This window comes from Notothenia rossii (genome assembly GCF_949606895.1).
Source record: "Notothenia rossii genome assembly, chromosome: 4".
Taxonomy (NCBI): domain Eukaryota; kingdom Metazoa; phylum Chordata; class Actinopteri; order Perciformes; family Nototheniidae; genus Notothenia; species Notothenia rossii.
In genome coordinates, this window is record NC_136902.1 from 64,421,687 (window position 1) to 64,442,626 (window position 20,940).

Genomic DNA, 20,940 nt, shown 5'->3' on the forward strand with positions numbered 1-20,940 from the left:
AGTTGTAGAACCCTATGACCCTAATTTCAGGTCCTATGTGGTGCCAAGGGAGGCCACAGTGGTTGTAAACCAGACATCACAATGTAAGCTGGCGCACATCAGCAGGCTAGCCACAAGGTGGTGCTATTCGCATTTGTTTACAACACTCCACAGACATGCATGCGTATTGACAGCCTGATATGACTGGGCATAATGACTCAAACGGCAATTTTCGGGAATTAAACACTGAAGTTATTGATATAAAAAAAATAAACTTTCTTTCTGACATGTCGGTTGGTTGTTTTTCTATGCGTCCTATATTATAAGGATTCTGATCAACTGACCTGTGGAGTGTGGTCATGTGACAGAATGGAGGCGTCGCTGAAAACGTTCACCCGTTCACCACATACACACACCAACAGGAACCCATTTCACAATAAACGGATAAGGCGACACTTTTCAACTCAGTGAACAACGTTTATTTCCCCAACATCGCAATGAAATGAGGGGAGCATGGGGGCCAAAGAGTCAAGGATAGGATTCCTGTCGTATGATGAGGCCGTCAAGAGAGGTGAGCCGAAAAGCAATGGGCTAAATCTACCTCAGTGGCGCTAAGCTAACTGTCAGCTCTGACGCTAGTCCTGTACACAAGAGGACCAGACCTCCTATTAAAGTCTAGCGTTTAAGTGGCCCTGGTTATTAGATAAGGTAGACACCTGTCAAGAAATAACAAAGGGTTTCTACGGAACCGCTTGGATCCCTAAGTCATTTCGGCATATGAATATATCACTGAATCTAATGTATATTAGGTTTAACAATAGCTAAGCCAATATGTTCTACAGTCGTATTCCTCCAAAATACACAACGTCGGGAGGCAGTTGGTCAGCGTTTCCTTGTAATCAAAGCATGCATAATTCTGAGCTAAACGTCGTTGTACGGATTTTGTCCCTCCCGAACTGGGTTATTCTTCTTAGAAATGGAAATATGGCTGACTGGTGTTTAAAGACACGCGTATCTTGTTTATAAGCAAGGTCACGTTAAAAGTACATATGTTTAGACGAGGCTTGGCGTGACTCTCTCCATAGCTACCAAAGCGTTGGTTATGGGGCTAATGTTGGCTAACGAGGAGGGATGGGCTGGCTTGACAGTATTTGGCAAAACAGTTGTGAAGAGAGCTTTGAATGTCTGCTAACGTTTTTGCTGACACTACAGTGTGCCATATAGCCTAGATTTTACCACCATATATAGCTAACGTTGAGTGTGTATTTACTGCTACTAGCTTAATAGCTAGACAGTTGGGTTGCTAACGTTTACCGCTAGACCCAGAGGGAAATGCCTCTAGACTGTTTGATTTAGCCTTCATTCTTGCGGATTTTTAAGCCTAGCCATGTGGTATGGTCAACGTTAATCGTCAGTGTTTGTGCTAGAGGACTGTCAGGTTGCTAAAGTAACTGTATGCTAGGCTAGCTATGCAATTAGGGCGTTTTGTCGGAACAACAAACGGTTTACGTTGCTGCTGCTGCATTTACTCCTTTAGCAATTAGCCTGTTGGTGTTTATTCGTTAACTGTGCGAGCCATTCATTGGTTTATGATAAACACAGGGTAGGGGTTTTCTAGACTTGTAGGCCAGATACAGCAACATGGAATCATTGTTGGCTTTCTAAAATAATTTGCTGTCAGATCAGGTCAGATATGGAAGATTACATCTAGATTTAACAAGCAAAGTACAAAGCTGGGTAAAGCTGTTTTATAACTGATACACATTCTGAGTGTTAGTGTATTGTGGTGTAGCTGAGAATGTATCAGGAAGCACATGAATCTCTTTCCTGATGGCCTTTTTCTTGCACTTTGCTCCCTGGCTTAGCTTAATTTTGCATGTGTTAATTCCAGGCTATGAGAGGTTGTTACACATCCATCCAGGACATGACCATGTCTTAACCAGGGATCCACACGGAAGTTAAACAGATCTGTCGTTTGCATGAATATGTAAATGATTAAGTTCTATTACTTATTTTCTACCAGGATTTTTCTCAATTCCATCACTATTTGTGGGGTTTCTTTTGGGGTGTTTTTCCTTGTCTGCTGCAAGGAACTAAGGACAGAAGATGACATTTTAGGTTATAGAGATTATAAAGCCCCCTGGTACAAATGTGGGGGCTATACAAATAAAATGTCATACTATTTTATACTGTTTAATCAAACCGTGACACATGTTCCCTATTCTATTGTCTAAATTGATTCTTTTTTTTATATCAGCTCCTTGTGAGGTGGTTTGCATTCCTCAAGCTGATTGCCATTCCCACTCTGATCACATGTGACCACAGAAACACACACGCACACACAGGCGGTGGAATTATCCAGCCTCCAGCCTTATCTGACCAGTCACATGGCAGCATTCCTAATTCCCACAGCAGGCTCGACTGCCGCAATTATGAGGTCAGTTTTCATGGATGTTCACTGTAGTAGTGCACCAGCGGGATAATGTTCCGGTTGGAAATGTTAGGCTTTGAAGTGTTCCTGTAGTAAATCCAGGGTCATTCAGACTTTTCTCTAGACTAATTCTGCAGGGTTGATAATGCACTCTGTCCACTTTGTTTACAGTTTTAAACCACAACACTGTGTGATTGCGACCATATGCCTAGAGTTGAACAAATATTTTTTAAATTTGAGATATGCATTGACTCTAGAGACTTAAAGTAGGTTACCCAACTGTCTGATGCATACATATTTGCATCTGTTATCTTCTGCTATATGAGCATTTTTTTAAATTGGAACTTGGACTTGGAACAAGGGTGCATATGTTTTTAAAGAGTTAAATGGAAAAGAGATAAGAAAATGGTCCAAATCGGCTTCCTTTAAAAAAAAAAGTATATGACAAAAAAAAAAGTTTAATCTCGTGGAAAGGAAACTGTCCAGGTTGAGGATTTGAATGAAAAATTAGTATGTGTGGTTACAATTATTTTGAAAAAAAAATCAAAAGTCCAAGAGTGCTATGTACATTACTTAAAAAGTAATCCCATATCCAAATATTGAATCAGCTGGCTCGCCTTCAAGGGTAAGTGGAGTATAGAGGCAGAGATTAAGCTGTGTAAAGGTCCTTACACACCGAGCCGATTTTCGGCGTCGATAGATGTCGGGCCGTCGATGAGCGTCGTGTCGCCCTACTCAGATTGGAGTGTACTGTACCGTTGTGTCTTTTCGGCCGTGCCGACACCTTCCGCCACCGATTCGACATGTTGAATCGGTAGGCTGTCGGCCAAAGGCCGTCGGACAAATAAATCACTCTGATTGGCTGTTCAGCTTAGCGAATCAGTGCATGAGAAGCTAAACGGAAGTGAGGGACCCAAATAAACTATGAAGAAGGCAAATCTGAGATGTCATTTAACTCCAGCTCTGTACACAGGTTCGGGAAAGCCCCATGAGGTTCTCGTTGTAGAGTGATAATGGAACGCACACGCTATTTGTTGTTTGTTTATATCACGCAGTCTGTTATTCTTTCGGTGTATCATGCAGTCTGTCTCCCGGTTGTTGCCTCTTTTGAATGACGAATACACACTACCGCCGCCAGCTGGTAAGGAGATTTATTGCCACTCACTCATGCACAGTTTGTACGTGCAACTTGGCCGTCGGCTGAAGTCTTTGCGGTGTATTCCAGTGCGAAACATGGCCAAGACGCAGGAGACGTGAGGCAACGTGAGCCTGACGTTCCGTCGGGACGTGTTCTTTGGTGTCAGTTTGGTGTGTAAGGAGCTTTAAAATGAAATACATTTAGCACTTTGAAAACATAGCGTTTTTAATGTTGGATCAGTTCTGGTGCAGAATTGGTTCCTGATTGAATGTTAAAGGTTCAATACAACTGAGTTTTATGCAACTGAATAAAGTTATTGTCACATTATTGTCAAAAAGGGAGATTTATTTTCTTTTTTGCTCTGTAGTCTGGAGGTTCCACAGCAGAAACCTCTGCATCTCTTTCTAGATGGCCTTATCCCATGCCAATTTGTAATATTTCCTGTCACAATACTATGTATGGTTCTTCTGTAAAAGTTAACACTAACTGGGCTGGGAAATGTAGTTTTCTTAAGTCTTCTCCTTTTGAAAAAATTGTGTTTACAACCATGTCAGGTTGTTTGTGATGCTGATTCCCACGAACTGATTTCCAGGAACAAAACTGTTGACTTGCTTTATCACAGCTCCATTGGTGTAGACAACAGTATGTGTATTAACCTCCCTTTTTCTAAAATACAAGATCTGTTTCTTGGTTTTAGTGACATTGAGAAGGAAGTTGTTTTCTGAGCTCCACTCACCAAATTTGCTTGCCAGTGGTGTTGAATCACCTTGAAGATATTTGTTTAGCAATGTTTTAGAGAGCTATTGTTAAGAGTGGTGCAGGAATGAGTCCTAAAACCCAAAAATGAGTTATCATTTAGCACTTCCGTTTCGCTCGTCTCAAATTCATTGTTTTTTTGAAATTGTTTTCGTGAAGATGCCTGCGGTTATCTCAAGCTTACAAGTTATTCACGTTTTTTAACATAAAGTATGTCAGTAAACACCCCAGTGTTTATTGTCTGAAGCTTGTATGTGTCCTAAATCAATTACTAAATGACACTTCTAGACTGAGACTACATCATCACCCCAAATACAAGTTAACCTTTAGCTCAGTGATGGTGACAGGAACTCATGTAGTTAATTTAAAGCTTAACATTAGCTCTGTCGATTTGCATTTACACGACAATTATCAGAGACATTTGTTTGCCAACGTTTCTTTTAAAAATCATCTAAAAGCCCATTGAAAAATCTAGGGATGCACCGAATATTCGGCCACCGAAAATTATCGGCCGAAAATGGTTAAAAAGGCCCTTTCGGCCGAAAGGGTTTAGCACCGAAAAAATATCACCGAATGTCAGAGAACAGGGTTACGTTGATCATACTCCGCATATTTGTCCGGGTGTTTTGATTTCAAGTGGTGGAGTAATGCCGAAGTGGTGAAAGTCTTTGCAGTTACACCCCCTCGAGAAATGTCAGCTGAACACATTTTACAAATCGCAATCCGCGCCTCTTTCTCTGATATTTTGAAATATCTCCAAGCGGCAGCTGACATGTTGGCTGTGAGTCAGCCGCGAGCATGGTCGCGCGCCATGGTCGCACGCCGTGCTTGTCGCCGCGTTTTGATTACATCATCACAACAACACGTTAGTTTACCAAACTTAGAGGTGCATTTGTTGTTGTTGAAGGCCTGGCTGTTACAGTCTTTATTTACACTATTTTGTTGTAGGCCTACTGGCCTAGATGTTTATTTTAAAGCACCTTGGCTTTGTTCTGAATGCACTTTGTTGTAGTTATCCTACAGAGAAAAGAAAATGCACTTGACTTGGAATGAATGTACTGTATATGCATTCAAAAGTGCTGAATACATTTTTTATGGACCCATAATAGTGATTATTTATTTAAGTTTTGCCATAATCATGTCTTTTTACATAATCGGGTAGCTGAACAACATTAGTAAAAACCGTACACATTATATATATATATATATATATATATATATTTCTATTAATCATTTTCGGCCTTTCGGCATTCGGTTTTTGGCCAACTGTTTCCTATTTTCGGTATCGGTTTCGGCCAAGAATTTCCCATTCGGTGCACCCCTAGAAAAATCCCTTTGGCTTTTTGTTTGAGATAGCCATTGCGATGCTGATTTCCGGGTCTGCATACAACATTCACTGCACCAATATATTGCATTGCTGAAACACCTGCTATGGTACCCCTGTGTTCCATGTAAACATGCTCATAAAAAATCCCTGATGATGCTACATAACTGAAACATAGCCTTACTATGTTGACCTTTTTCTTATGAGACAGTCACCAGCTGAAAAATGTATCTGCTTGTAATAGACAAGCCTGAGAAGGATGTGTCAGGAAATATAAACCTGCTGTATATCCTATGTGTTACAAATGTTATTATTTATCAGGTTTGTAGGTTTTCTCGCAGAGTGTTGAACACCTTCACTGTCCATTTGAACCTTTGTGGTTGACCAACATAGTTTGGTAATGCAACAACCAGGGTCAGCGCTCTAACCGCTCTGACACACAGCCTTACGGTCGCCTGAGAACTACAATACCTCTGGTCCACGTCAGCAGGCCTTATCTGCCAAGGTGATAGACCGCTGCTTTACATTCTCACTTTGCTCCCTGGTTTGTCAATGTCGTTTTTTCTCATGCTGCCACAAAGTCTTCCAGTAGGCCTATGGTGTTTTCATGAGGCTAAACTGATTCACATCTGTCCTATAAAATGACACATCAGACGCTATGTGAAATGTGTGTTCGTATGCTGCACTTGTTATTACCAATTAAAGGGCCCTGTGTGTGAGAGAAACCCCCTCTGGAGGGAACTTTTTTGAGAATTCATCCTTTTTACTATTTACATGCACAAAAATCTATATAACCCACTACCTGAAAGGGGAAACCCCAAAAAGCACAATAGGGCATCTTTAGGATGACCTGTGTGTCCTGATATAAAATTGGATCATATTACCAAGCCACTTCATTTTACCCTGATATTACTTTTGCCTATGCTAGCTTATGCTAAATAAATGTATATCAATATAAAGACTGGTAGAATGAGTTGGATCTAAAGATAGCAATAATATATTGTAGTTTTATGTGGATTTTCTCTTATGGTCTAAGCAGTCGTCTCACGCTGAATGTTTGGTGTTACGCCTGCAGGATTAATCGGCTTTTTAAGAACAGCACTCCCTGTATGGTTCTTCCTGCTTGTGTTTCTATTGACAGTTCATTATGACTGAAAGGTCACTTGCGCTCATGTGTGTTCAGTATTTGCATGCTGTTCATGACACCTTTCTGCTCCCTGTCTGGCTGTTTTCAGTCTTGCTGGTAGTACCAGGCAAGCCATACACTGCTTATTTCATAGGATGGCAAACATTAAGTCACAGCAAGAGGTTTTGCTGCCTGCAGTGCTATGTATCTTAAAAAGTATTGTATTTTATGTTCCTAGGCTTTGTCTGAAGACTGTGTCTGGATGGAAAGTGTGTGGGCAGTGGGAGAAATCAGACCCATTGTTTTCTCTGCATTGAATGGTAACAAGGTCCAGTTAGTAAGCCCAGTGTCTAAGAATACACCCATTGCATCACAGCATCAACAATACACAGTGTTCCGTATCATGTGGACGGCTTTGTTTTCCTTTCCCATTTGTCGATCTAATTGTTACATTTTTGCTATTATCTGGTAGTACCACAAGTTGTGTCGGTAGTATAACAGAACATTTCTTGTTCTAATTTACTAGACATTTTCTCTACGTATTATTTGGATTGTCAGTATCAATGCCTTGAAATGTTGCCGCCTAATTAAAATGTTAAACCAGATAAGACCCTCATATGAGAAGAAATGAGAGCCAGCTTAGATTGGAGTTCCAGTCGATTTCGGAACATTGTTCAGCAGGATAATCGACACATATTCACACCAATTGTATGATTTTTGGAGCTTATATGCAATTTTCAGAACTTCTCGGAAGTAAAAAGTAACATGACAAACGGTCGCATGGCTTCGAATCAGCACCATTAAACTAAAGACTTGTATTTGGCGTGATGACATTCAGAGGTCTTATTTAGTCACTTCTTAGCAACGGCCATTTAATGACACATGGAAGCTTTGGACATTCACCAGTGGGTTATTTACAGATTTTGTAGAACAAAATGAGAAACTCCTAATCTTGTGTTTACCATATATGTCAAATATGTCATAAAATACATATTTTGTTTGTTAAGCCCTTTTTGTGTGTGGTAGGCACTCATCATCAGTTACATCCACTGATGATGTTGCGACTGGGCGTATCCTTTCAAGGGCCATGACAGGTGGAACACGCATCGCATTTATCTTGATGTAAAGATAATCAGTAGGCCCGATTATTTTGAATTACATACAGTATATGTTTTCAACAGTAGCATGACCAATCAAAATGTTCAATCGTACTTGACAGATTGAAAAGGTTTAGTTGTACTTGACCGATCGATCATTTCACCAAGGATAAAAAAAACAATCTTAAGCTATACTCCTTATTTCGATACCATGGCAATCAAACATATTCAGGACAGAAGTAAAATGGAGGTAGAGACAGTAGTGAGCTGGAAAAAGATGTCTTCTTGGTCTTTTCAGCTTCTTTTAAATGGAGCTTCACTGATTGACAGCCTGCTCTGGCTGAACTGTCAGCAGGCTGTACATTAACCACCGTGTCACTGTGGAGTGAGCACAGGGTTCATTGGAGCAAAAGGTTCAACATGCAGTCTAGATAAAGAGCACCTCACAACCACCACTGGGCTTCTGGTTATTATGATACCTGTATATGTGCGAGTCAGATGCTTGATCAGAAAGCTGCCACAGTAAATGATTAAGGTTTGCAATGTGATTTCTATGAGGATAAACTAGAGTATCTTGCTCTTCATCAAATCATATTAACATACTGTGTGCGTCACTGATTTTACAGGTGTTAACATTATTATGTTGGCGTGAAGGCTGTAAAGCCTTTCTACAAGGCTGGAACTTTCCCACATTCCCAGTTACCCAAGATGCTACTACTCTACATAGTGGTGCATTGATGACATATTTGTGTAGGACAACCCGGAAATAAGTGTTACAAGGGCTCCATTACAAAAAGCCAATGGGATTTTTCCATTGGATTTTGGAATATTGCAGAAATAAAGCCGTGGAAAACAAACGTTTCTTATACTTGCACATGTTGTCGTGTAGAATAATCTCCAAATATAAACACCACTTTTATTAATGATAGAATTGCCAAAAGTAAAAACCTTCTAATAAACCATAAACAAACTACATAACAGGTGCTTGACTTCACATCAACACCACTAAGGACTGTTTGGCTTGATGATGTTTAGTAGTCTCATTTAGAAACTTGATAGCAACCATCTTTTTATATTCTAGGGTATTAGCAAAATCCCTGCAGGAGGGTTTAATATCAAGACAACATCTTGGGGTTTTGCGTGGTACACTCTTCAAATGGAGCTCAAACACAAATTGCTTGATTTGTTCGACCAACATCCAGAACAAAAATATATAAAATTTGGGGGGGGAGCACGCTCATGTACTGCGGACCGCACAAAGCTTAGCAGACTCTCCACGCTAACGAAGGATCACTTCTAGGCAGGGTTGGGAGGGTTAATTTGTAAATGTAATCAGTTACTGAATACTGAATACATGCTCTTAAAGTAATCAGAATACAGTTACAGTTACGTGTCTTAAAATATAACGTATTCAGATTACTTTTAAAATACTTTTGGAATAGGCTACTTTCTTTTTCCATAACAGATGGGTATGTTTTGGTGAACAGGAGACACTTATTTTACTGTTTTAATGGCTTATCAAGAACTCAAACACAACATCTTGGTGTCATTCTGGACAGCTCGCTTTCATCTGCACCCCACATAAAAAACATCACCCGGACTGCATTCTTTGTACTGTCTTAAAACTTTTGCTTGGAATATGTTATGAATTGTAAGGTGTCCTTGGGTGCTTTGAAAGGCGCCCCTAAATAGAATGAATTATCATTATTATTTATTATTTGAAACGATGTAATAACTTTTAAAACTTTTTCCAGTCACTTGCCCCATGCATTCAGCAGCAGCAGGCCATTCACTTTGATCCCGTTAAGAATTGTCATCATTTCGACAATAAATAAATGCTACATAAACGTTATCTTGCACATTTTATCCAACCATCTCTGTTTCTAACTTTCAATATATTTAAAAAGAGATCTCTCTCTCATCTGCGTGCGGGGGCGGGGCCTCATAGACACGCTGCATCTCTCTCTCGCTCAGACATGCTGCAGCGCTGTGCAGTGTGCACACAGTTCTGCCGGTAATGCATATTACATTTTGTGAGGAAACTTTTCCACCAATAATTCCAATAAGTATTCCAAAATGTATATATTCACTTCAGGTTTACGAAAGTAACTGTAATCCGATTACTCGTTTTTCAAATGTAACGCCAGCTGAATACAGTTAGCCTACTTGATTTTTGTATTCTGATTACGTAACGCCGTTACATGTATTCCGTTACAACCATAGGGTTACAACCCAACCCTGCTTCTCGGCTACTGTCCCGCAGCTCCTGCCTCTCTGTTGGCCTCTGTAGCAGGATCAATTCTTCTTCATGGGAGGGAAGGTTTCGCAGTATGCAGTCTACTGACCCGCAGCTGCTGCCTCTCTGTTGGACTCCGGTACTGCACCTTACTCACGAGACGTTGTAAAAAAAAAATGGGTGGGAGGCGAACGCAGTAACCACTCCGCCAACGCCGTCACCCCCGTCTTGAAATCTCGTCTGAAAGGAGTGTACTGTAGACTAGACTAGAGTGCTTACGGAGAGCACCGGAACGCCGCTCCAGCTCTTCAAATATTGCAGTACCCATAAGGAGCCGTACACATGCCGCAGTGTTTGCGTGGCTGTGTCTTTAGTTGTAAGCACAGTGGCGATCTGTTGTTATTAGCATCTGGTTAGCTAGCTATGCTAACGAATTTAAAGAGCTTTTCTACAACCAGGTGGAAGAGAGCTCTCTCCTGAGAGGCTGAAATAACCTCAGCTAAGTGAGGTTAAGGCACACCTTGATATGATCATTATAATTATTAATGAGACATTAGAGACTAAATGAAAAACAGGTATAAAATACTATATGACGGTAACAAAAAAGTTGTTAAAAATTACAAGAATAGAGTTTAAAAGGGGAGTGATTTGTAAAATATCTCAAAAGAAAAATCTGCTTACAGTTCTGTTTCAAATGGGTGTTGAAAGATGTACCCATAGATCTCCTCATGTTGCTCTCAAAGTGCACCAGATTGATGCTTTTAACTTCCATATTTAAAAAAAATCTTCCCGGGGGAATATGCCCCCGGATCCCCCTAGAGGAGGTTAGGTCCCCCCCACTTAAATCATGTTCATATGTATACTAAATACATTTGCACACATCTTGTGTCCATATCTTTCTGTTTTGGTGGTCATGCCACACCGTGTGATTTTAGTTTTTTTAAGCAGAGGTTGAGTTCAATAATTTGTACGGCCCTCGGAGGATGTTGTAAAAATTGAAAGGAAAAATGTTCCCCACCCCTGCTGTAAATAATAATAAAAACCCTTGATTTATAACTTAACATCTCTGTCTCCCATTGATCTGAGTATATTATAAAGAATAGCCAGTTAATTGAAGCATTATAGCACAGGCCTTTGTCAGATGGTATATTACGCTGTTTTTTTCCTGCTTCAAATAGTTCTCTCTTTTTTCACCATACCTGTGTTTGCATCACTGCTATGAGCTGGCAACTAGACTCAATTGTAATACAAACACAGAGCAGTTAGAAAGCATAGCCTCATACACTATTATCATGGATGTTCTCATGTTTAATTAAGCTATGAAAGATGAGGTTTTTATTGCAGAAAATGTGGCATTAGAGAGGAAGGAGACGTGCTGCTGTTTCTGTTCAGAATTGTCTCTATAGACGATTTCATGCCCCTTGTCTTGTGAATACCAGCTCCTACCTTACATTACACACAAGGGGTGCTCTGATTTCTGCTGGTGGTGCTTTGGCACTCTGCTGATCCACATGTATGATTGGCTGCCTGTAGGGTTGCTAAAGCCTGTGATTCAGCACTCTGGGACTAATCAGTTCTGCACTCACTTGGTGGCCTTTTCCCCTCGTTCATGGATAAGTTATCCAACCACAACTTGGAATACATATTTGGTACTATGGCTGCACGATCTAGAAACAGGAACTAAATGTAATTATTTTTACTTATATGATTCGTGATATTGGAGGGATTGAAAACGTTTTATTTCACATTATCATTAAAATATATATAAAATGATTATGAATGTTGTTTTGTTTTTTAGAGGATCTATACCAAATAAACATGTTTTGTTTGTTTTGAAGAATACACTTTGTAGGATATGATATCATGCAGTGCCACAAAACTTAAAAATGGTATTTTAACATATCTCGTATTTGACAAATAATTTGCCTCAGATTATTGCATTGGTCCATATTGCAATTTCAAACTAATTTGATGAATTTTGCAGCACTTTTTGGTAGGGCTGTAGCGATACACTAATCTCACGATACGATACACGATATTCAGCTCACGATACGATATATATCACGATATTCAGCGAACGATAGCTTTGTGCCTCAGGAAAATGCTCCTTTGTTTTTAATGCAGCGCAGTGGGGATGTTTTACAGCAGCTGTACACGGAGCACTGTATTTTCCAATAAACAAAAGACTCAACATAGATGTGGCCTTAAATAACTGACATCTTCCGAGAAAAACACCTTATTTTATAATGATGGAGGACATCTCGGAATGATTCATTGTTATTTTACTAATGAGTTTGTCTCCTCAGTCTTTAACTTATTTGAATGAAAAGGAAAAACGATTTTATTTCCAAATAGTGCCATCACAAATAGTGTTCATTTCAGTTTTGTTCGGGTGGTCACTATTCCCTCATAATTCCACTACATTAATATATCACCAAATTATCCTCGGTACCAAGTTGTGTCAGTCTGCTCCTGCTTTCCTTGGTTTGTGAGTAGTAAGATTTTTCTTCTTCTTTTTTTTTTGTCATTCCCTGTAATTCATTTTTCGCTTTGTACCTATTTGGGCAATACCCCCTTTTCATAAATTGTTAAATAATCACAAAACTGGAAGCTTAGCGCAAACACTGGAAACAGAGGGAAACAGCTAGCCTGGCTGTGTCCAAGCTAAAACCCTACCATCATCTGTTAGGCTCACCATTTTAAGGTCACCTTCGTTAAATTGGGACAAAAACTTATCACTGGGTCATGTCGTCACTTGAGGTTGCCAGGCCGCCAATGGAAACTCCATAAAGTCACTGAAATAGTCCTTCACATAACACCTGTAAAAACCACACATTTGCATTTCTTATGCTGGTTCATTTGTCATAAAAACCTCCCACATACAGCACATTTAGGCAAATAAGAGAACCTGTAGATCTTAAATATAGCCCTTGTGTAAAATAAGTTAACTATCAGATTTTATTTTAAAGGCTGATTTATAAGTCCCACCAATTCCCCATAAATAACCAAGCACATCAATTCTGACACCAGAATCCTGGTATTGTTTACAGCAGTTTCCTTTAGATTTATTTGCATCATTTGCTTCCTCATATCACATTGTTTGTATGGTAGGCAGTACATAAGGTAAGGATTTGGAAGAGAAAGAAGAAAAATACAAGTTGCGGATTGGTTTTTGAATTAATAAAATTCAGCCAAGGCTGTTCTTTAAGGACATTTGCTTTTCCTTTTTGAAGCCAACTAACAGCAGTCAAAGTGAAACTGTATGAGTTGTTAATATTTACTATGGGCATTTTGTTTGACCTTCTCCTGCTTTGTTAAAGTCAGCAGTGAAGGAAGAGACAATTATTTTAATCCAGGTAAAACTAAACCTCTATTGTTTTGCTATACACTGCCTGTGTGGGAGGTGTGCATGTCTGTACCAGCTGGGTAGTATAAACCTACAGTAAGGCCAGATGGACTCTATTGCCCCCTACAGGTTGGTGTCAAAAGAGCCTATAACCAGATGTAAACATCTTTAAAATCAAAGACTAATGCATTTTTTTCCAATACCTGCTGGGGTGGTCATGCCTTCAGTGGAAGAAAGACTAACTTCAGCCCCACATGAAGTGATTGCTGCCTCTGGCTATTAGAGTGTTAAACTTCTCCCTCATAGCATAAAGACAGCTTACACCCTAACTGTGCATTTCTGCTTTAAGATCGTATTAATACACCACTGTATAGCTTGTAATATTCTCATTTTACATATTTATTATTATTTATTTATATGTACTCAACTTTGTATTAAACATTTTGTTTACCTTTTATTGCACAATTTTACTTTGACTTCATATGGTTATTTTATAATATTGTTATTCCTTTTTTATTGTGTATTCTAAATCTTTGTATTGCACATTTGTACTTGTTTATGTTTGTATACATACCTTTTATTACATTTAATTAAAAAAAAAGTTGTATTCTTAACTTATGCAACTGTCATGAAACACAATTATTCCCCTGGTTGATTAAACTATTCTATATTGAATTGAATTGATTTATTTAAAACAAGGGACAGTGTACATTAATCAACATATTAAAAACATGTAAAAGTACTCGAATTAGCCAAAAGGCTAGTTTTCATCGATAGTCCCTTTGCCAGATGGTGATAGACATCCTAAAAGCAATAATAAAAATACCACAACATTGTTATACCATTGTACATATTTACAATAGATGACATCACTGAATACAGATAAAAGCAAGTCATGATAATAAATAATAAATAAAACATTTACAATACGCACTCATACACACACCTACACCCACACATCAGTGCTGACACTGTTGGTTTTCAATGAGCCACTTTTTAATACTGTGCTTGAATGTGTAGTAGGATGAGGATTCTCTTATTGGCTGTGGTATGGAATTCCATTGATGGGATGCGTGGAATGAAAAGACAGCCTGGCTGAATGCGCTTTTCCTAAATGGGATGGTGCAGTCTCCCCTAGCCGCACCTCTAGTAACCCTGGTTGAGGTGGACTTTAGGCTGACGAAGCCAGCCAGAGGAGGAGGAGCCAACCCACGAGTGATCTTATAAATTAAGCAGACATTTTTGTAAACTATGAGATTTTCCCAGCTGAACAGATTATATTTTTTAACAATGTGACAATGATGATACCGGAATGGCTTTTTGTGTAGTGTTTTGAGTGCTTGTTTATACATTGATTCCAGTGGTTTTAGAGCTATAGAGTGTGCATTAGACCAGCTTATCAGACAGTAGTTGATGTGGGAGAGGACCATTGAGTGAAGGTATAGCTTAGCTGCTGCAGATGATAGGAAGTTTCTAATGTATCTGTAATTTGACAGATTGAACTTTACTTTATTGCAGACCTTTTTGATATGGGTTTTGAAACTCAGGTTTGTGTCAATATGTACTCCTAAGTACTTGTACTCCGAGACAACCTGAAGTCTCCTTCCAGAAAAGAAAACATCTGGTTCTGTTATAATGCTGTGGCCCTTGGAAAAGAACATACACACTGTCTTTGAGACATTTGGTTGCAAACAATTATTGTTAAAAAGCAACTTCCAGGTTAAAGACACCTGTGAGTAAATGTGTAGGAAAATGATAAATACACTAGATTTTCAAAAAAATATAAAGAAATATACACTACAGTGACATCTGGCGTCGTTTTTGTAAGAAATGTTCACTTCCGCATAAAAAAGCCTCGGCAGGTGACCTCCCGCGTGTGACGTAACATGGGGGAAACAAGGGGGAAGGCGGCCGGTGTAACGTATTAATAAACATGGATCCCAATGCTAGTTTCGACACAGAAGACACAGAAGAAGTTGAACATGAATATTCGAATGCATATGACGGACCACAACCTTATAATTATGAGCCTGCTAGGCGTCCAAGAGACCAGGAGCAGCCAAGGATTAGAAGAAATAACGGCCATCGGAGAGAAATTGAGCTGTGGTGTGAGGAGAACCAGTGGAGAACTGGGCAGCTATCTTGGTGAGTGACCGGCGTTAGCTACAGAATGTTAGCTAACGTCACATCACAACATTGTGAAGTTAGCTATCATATATCAGTCTATAACTTAGGTAGCATTGATAATATAGTAACGTTACTGGCAGGACTGTTGATACTGATCCATAACAGAAACTAATGTGCAAGTATCAGCCGTATCTCGCATTACCTAATGCAACTCCACACTACGGTTCTGTGTACCGGAAGGGAGACGCGAGAAAGAAAAAAAAAAAACCTGCAAGATGCTCTTTAAGCAAATTACTGATAGTTTTAATTTGACTCAAATCGTTAAAGAAAACTCCCTTGATTGATCGCGATATTAATGATATGCGTTAGTGGCTTAACATATGAGGAGTTAATGTCTTTCAGCATGAATGTGTCCATACCGTAGATATCTTTAGCCCTTGAGGATTTCAGATTGGCTATTACTTCTGCAACCTCTGTCTCAGACACTGACTTTAGAACAGCTGCTGGTTCGCTAGTGTTGACAGTCTGGAGTGCATTAACTTCCTGAGCTTTGAAGCTACTGGCTATGGTAGCCACTGACTCAACAAAAATAATAATTGAGTGTAGTTGCCACATCAGCTGGGCATTTCAGAGTTGTGCCCTCAACTCTCAATTCAATTGGCTTGGTATGACCAGTTAATTTTTTTATTTGGCTCCATATAGCTTTTGAGTTGCCCTGAGCATTTTCAATAATTGTGATAAAGAAGTCCGCTTTTGCTTTTCTCAGTTGCCTTGTTTCTTAGCCCTGCAAATAGATGTCTGTCATGGGACATCTTTGATTTTATGGCAGTTTTTAAGGCACTGTCCCGCTGCTTCATTCCATTTCTGACATGTCCGTTCATCCAGGGGAGAGTCTGTTTCTTATTTTTATGTTTTATTATGATTGAAAATTCATTGATTGTGGCCTGTAGTTTTCCCGTAAAGTTTTGACTGGTTACTTCTAAATCATTTTCAAGTACTAGATCTTCCCAATCTAAGTTTTGTATAGTAGATCTGAGGTCTTCTTGCTTGTTTTTTGGGATGCCAAAGGATTCTTTATTACCTGCATACGCAGTGAACCGTTTGCCAGTTAGTTTTCTAGATACCAGCACCATATTGTGATCTGACAGCCCTGTTACCATATTGTATGATTTTGTAATCCTTTCAGGTCTATTTGTTAAAATTAGGTCAAGCTGGGTACTGGTGCGCTTTGTTATTCGCGTTGGGCCTTTAACGATTTGAGTCAAATTTAAAACTATCAGTAATTTGCTTAAAGAGCATCTTGCAGGTTTTTTTTTTTTCTTTCTCGCGTCTCCCTTCCGGTACACAGCACCGTAGTGCGGAGTTGCATTAGGTAACGCGAGATACGGCTGATACTTGCGCATTAGTTTCTGTTATGGATCAGTATCAACAGTCCTGCCAGTAACGTCACTATATTATCAATGCTACTTTAGTTATAGCCTGATATATGATAGCTAACTTCACAATGTTGTGATGTGACGTTAGCTAACATTCTGTAGCTAACGCCGGTCACTCACCAAGATAGCTGCCCAGTTCTCCACTGGTTCTCCTCACACCACAGCTCAATTTCTCTCCGATGGCCGTTATTTCTTCTAATCCTTGGCTGCTCCTGGTCTCTTGGACACCTAGCAGGCTCATAATTATAAGGTTGTGGTCCGTCATATGCATTCGAATATTCATGTTCAACTTCTTCTGTGTCGAAACTAGCATTGGGATCCATGTTTATTAATGCGTTACACCGGCTGCTCTCCCCCTTGTTTCCCCCATGTTACGTCACACGCGGGAGGTCACATGCCGAGGTCTTTTTATGCGGAAGTGAACATTTCTTACAAAAACAACGCCAGATGTCACTGTAGTGTATATTTCTGTATATTTTTTGTAAAATCTAGTGTATTCATCATTTTCCTACATATTTATTCACAGGTGTCTTTAACCTGGAAGTTGCTCTTTAAGCTTCTTCCTTGATGACTTATCTTCCCAATTCAAATTTAAGTCACCCATTACAATTACCTCTTTCTTAAAATCACATTGACATAAAACCTTCTTGAATTGATCATAGAAGCTAACATTTGAGGAAGGTGTTCGATAAATTACTATTAAAGTAAAGGACATCTGAGGCGACAGGATCATATTTAGGCCTACACATTCTAGTTCTATTGGGTCTTGCCATAAAATCTCATTGCGACGGATGGTGTCTCTCATGAAAATTAGAACACCGCCCCCTTTAGTGTGCATTCGGTCTAGGGATGTCCCGATCACCTTTTTTTGCTTCCGATCATTTGATTTTGACAATTTGCCGATACCGATTTTTCCCGATCCGATCTTTATGCAATGCATTAAGAGAAAAAAAAGCATTCAAGTTGTCCCTTAAGGTAATTTTTTCTTATTTAAATTGGATATTCTATCCAACATGAATATAACTTCTTTCTTTCACAGCAGCATTGGATCAGTTCAGTTGTGCAGCATTGGATCAAAACAAAATAAAGCTTTCAGTACTCGTTAGCTTACTGCTACAATTAGACACTGCGCCCTGCCCACTCTGTTGCCAGATTTGAGAGAAATAACCAACCAGGTCTATGAAAACAAGCCCCAAAGAAGCAACACATACATGATGTTCTGTAATTCGAAACCAAAACTAAGGCCTCAGGATGACTTTAAGACTTGAACATAGTCATTTTTGCTTTGGTAACATTGAATACAAAATAAAAAAATAAAAAAATAAATCCCGATCCCCGATTTTTTTCTCCCGATTCCGATCTTTTGAAAATCACGTGATCGGCTCCGATCCCCGATCACGTGATCGGATCGGGACATCTCTAAATCGGTCCCTCCTGTAGCTATTGTAACCCGGAAGTTGTACGGTAGCAGATGGAGAGTTGTCCGTATCCCAAGTTTCTGTTAAACCGAGGTAATCTAAATTAGACTCTAGTATAGTATAAACATAGTAAATACACTATTTGTACCTATTCCAAAGATTCAAAGGCTTTTTCTGTCATATAGCTACAGGGGTTTTGTCTTTAGGAATGTTAAGTCCCTGTAGGATAAACTACTGCTTATTGAAATAAAATATGAATATGTGAACTGTAAACATATGTAGTACTATTAATGCATTGGTTTAATTATAAATCCAGAGTCAATTGTATCAATGTTAAATCATTGGACATATTAACTTATCAAGGGATGGTGGCTGTAGCAGCTGTGTCTCCTCTTCTCTACTGGTGAGTGGTGATGTTCCAGTTAAACAACAGCATGCTGCACACACTGCACAGTTTGGAGCTGTATCCGGAAAACTCCATCAGTGTTTTAAATGGATGTAGAGACGATACAGCAACATGTTTCATTGTATCACACAAAAGCGGACTTATATTAGCTGCTGGGACTCGTTGCATCCCAGCACTGTGACATGGCTTTGACCTGAAGTGGAAGCCTTTAGCAGAGGGCAGCAGAGGACAATGGAGTGTGTGTGTCGTATCAAGTGAAGCTATCTCTGCACAAATACCAGGGTTCGTACGGTCATTAAAAACCTGGAAAAGTCATGGAAATTTAAAATGCAAATTCCAGGCCCTGGAAAAGTTATGGAAAACAATATTTCTCCCAAAGTTTTGGAAAAGACATGGAAATATCAAATATAATTGATATGTTATCTAATCGCCTAAATAGTACTACTATAATGATATTAAATACTTTATCGTATAGTAATGAAACGTAAAATGGCAACTGTCGCAGTATTTCGCTGGTGAGAGATGTTTACAATCACGCCCTCTAGTCTACAATTCTTGCATTGATGCATTTGACTTGGAGTTACTGTACTGTATTGTTGTGGTTGTCTTTGCCCCCGTGTGTGTGTAAGCGTATACAATGTAAGATGTGAGTATGTGTACCAGACTGTCAAAGTAAACTGTTACAGTGTTGTTCCGAAAATACCCTGGTCTAGGCATCCTGTCCATTTTAGGCGGGAATCTATCCGATTTTCTTTTTTAGGCTGTTTCACCCAAACATCAAAGATCAGACAATTCTTCCCTCTTTCCCTGGTCAAATGCAGTGTTGAAAATATAGTCAGGATCAAATCATAGAAAGTTACACACATCATTGATCATTCGAACTCCACATCAAATTGTATCTCTTGATAGAATGTTCTGGTAACTCAGGATAATCTAAATCTATAATCTAACAACTAGTATGGATTATTATATCCTCTTGTTTTGGTTTTTGCTGTTATTACTGCAGGCCCTTTTAGAGTTTGATTTGAACGACATTTCTTGTCCTTTCTTTTTCTCTCCAGTCACTGATGTGGAATTGAAGCGGCTGAAAGATGCCTTCAAAAGAACCAGCGGCATCACCTATTACATGACCCAGCAGTGCTTCTACAGGGAAGTGCTGGGAGATGGAGTTCCCCATAAAGTTGCAGAGGTAAGAGTAATGTCGCACCATGGATCATTTACAATGATGGCTATAGTTACTGTGAAATGGTGGCTGGTGGCAAGGTGATCACCAAAATAGCCTAGTTAACGTCCGTAGAGCATCTAGTGTTCACTGAGATATAGATGGCTGATCTTGTAGAAAGATGAGAGATGATATCTGAATCAAAATAAAATAGATTTAAAACATATAAATCCTAAAAAGGTATACATTGTACTACAATATATAACTTATACAACATATTATGTTCATCTTCACCTTCATATTTGCATTTTGTGCCTCTACTGTGACATGTCTCCATGCTTTAATGTTCAAAAAGCTCTTTATTTTTCTCATACTGCCTGTGCTGCAGCACCTCTTTTCACCCTCTGTCTGAAACCAGCGCCCAGTCTGCTCTGATTGGTTAGCTGGCCAGCTCTGTTGTGATTGATCAAAAGCTTAGAGATGTCCGTCCTCTGAGCCTAACACGTGCAATGGAATGTTGGAGAGATAGCCAAAAGAATAGCAAATGTTACTTAGTTGTGTCACCATGTTACAGAAGTAAACAAAGGAGTGTTTGGGGGAGAAACTCCCTCTGGAGGGATCATTGGGATTTTGTCTTTGCAGCCCATTTACCTGCACCTATACAACACATTAAGGGAAGGGGAAACCTCTTTAAGTTCATACAAATTGAAAAGGACCTTGGTGGTTAGGTGGTTTACTTGAGTTTGTTGTGGGATGTACAGATCAATGTAGGGCCTTGATAGCATTACAGCTAGAGGCTCTCTGGCAAAGGGGATGTTGACAAGGAGGTAGCTGGAGTCCAGTGTCCTCCTCCCTAAATGAAATGCCACACACCCCAGAGAAGGGATCCAGCACAGTACTATTTCTTAGCTGCAATCCTTCTTCTAAACGTCTTACCCAGCATAAAGTCCACCCCTAC

General features: G+C 39.4%; 1 protein-coding gene across 6 annotated transcripts in view; it reads left to right on the forward strand.

Annotated features, from left to right (window-relative positions):
• The first annotated feature begins 362 nt into the window (after window positions 1–362).
• Window positions 363–20,940, forward strand: part of usp32 (ubiquitin specific peptidase 32) — an 81,476-nt gene continuing 60,898 nt past the window's right edge. For 3 of the 6 annotated variants that reach the window (XM_079674319.1, XM_079674320.1, XM_079674324.1), the window contains exons 1-2: window positions 363–550; window positions 19,882–20,009. In XM_079674319.1, coding sequence (XP_079530445.1) covers window positions 493–550; window positions 19,882–20,009 — 186 coding nt within the window. In that variant the 5' untranslated portion in view covers window positions 363–492. The remainder of the gene's footprint in view (window positions 551–19,881; window positions 20,010–20,940) is intronic. The other 3 variants (XM_079674323.1, XM_079674321.1, XM_079674322.1) reach the window with 1 other exon arrangement.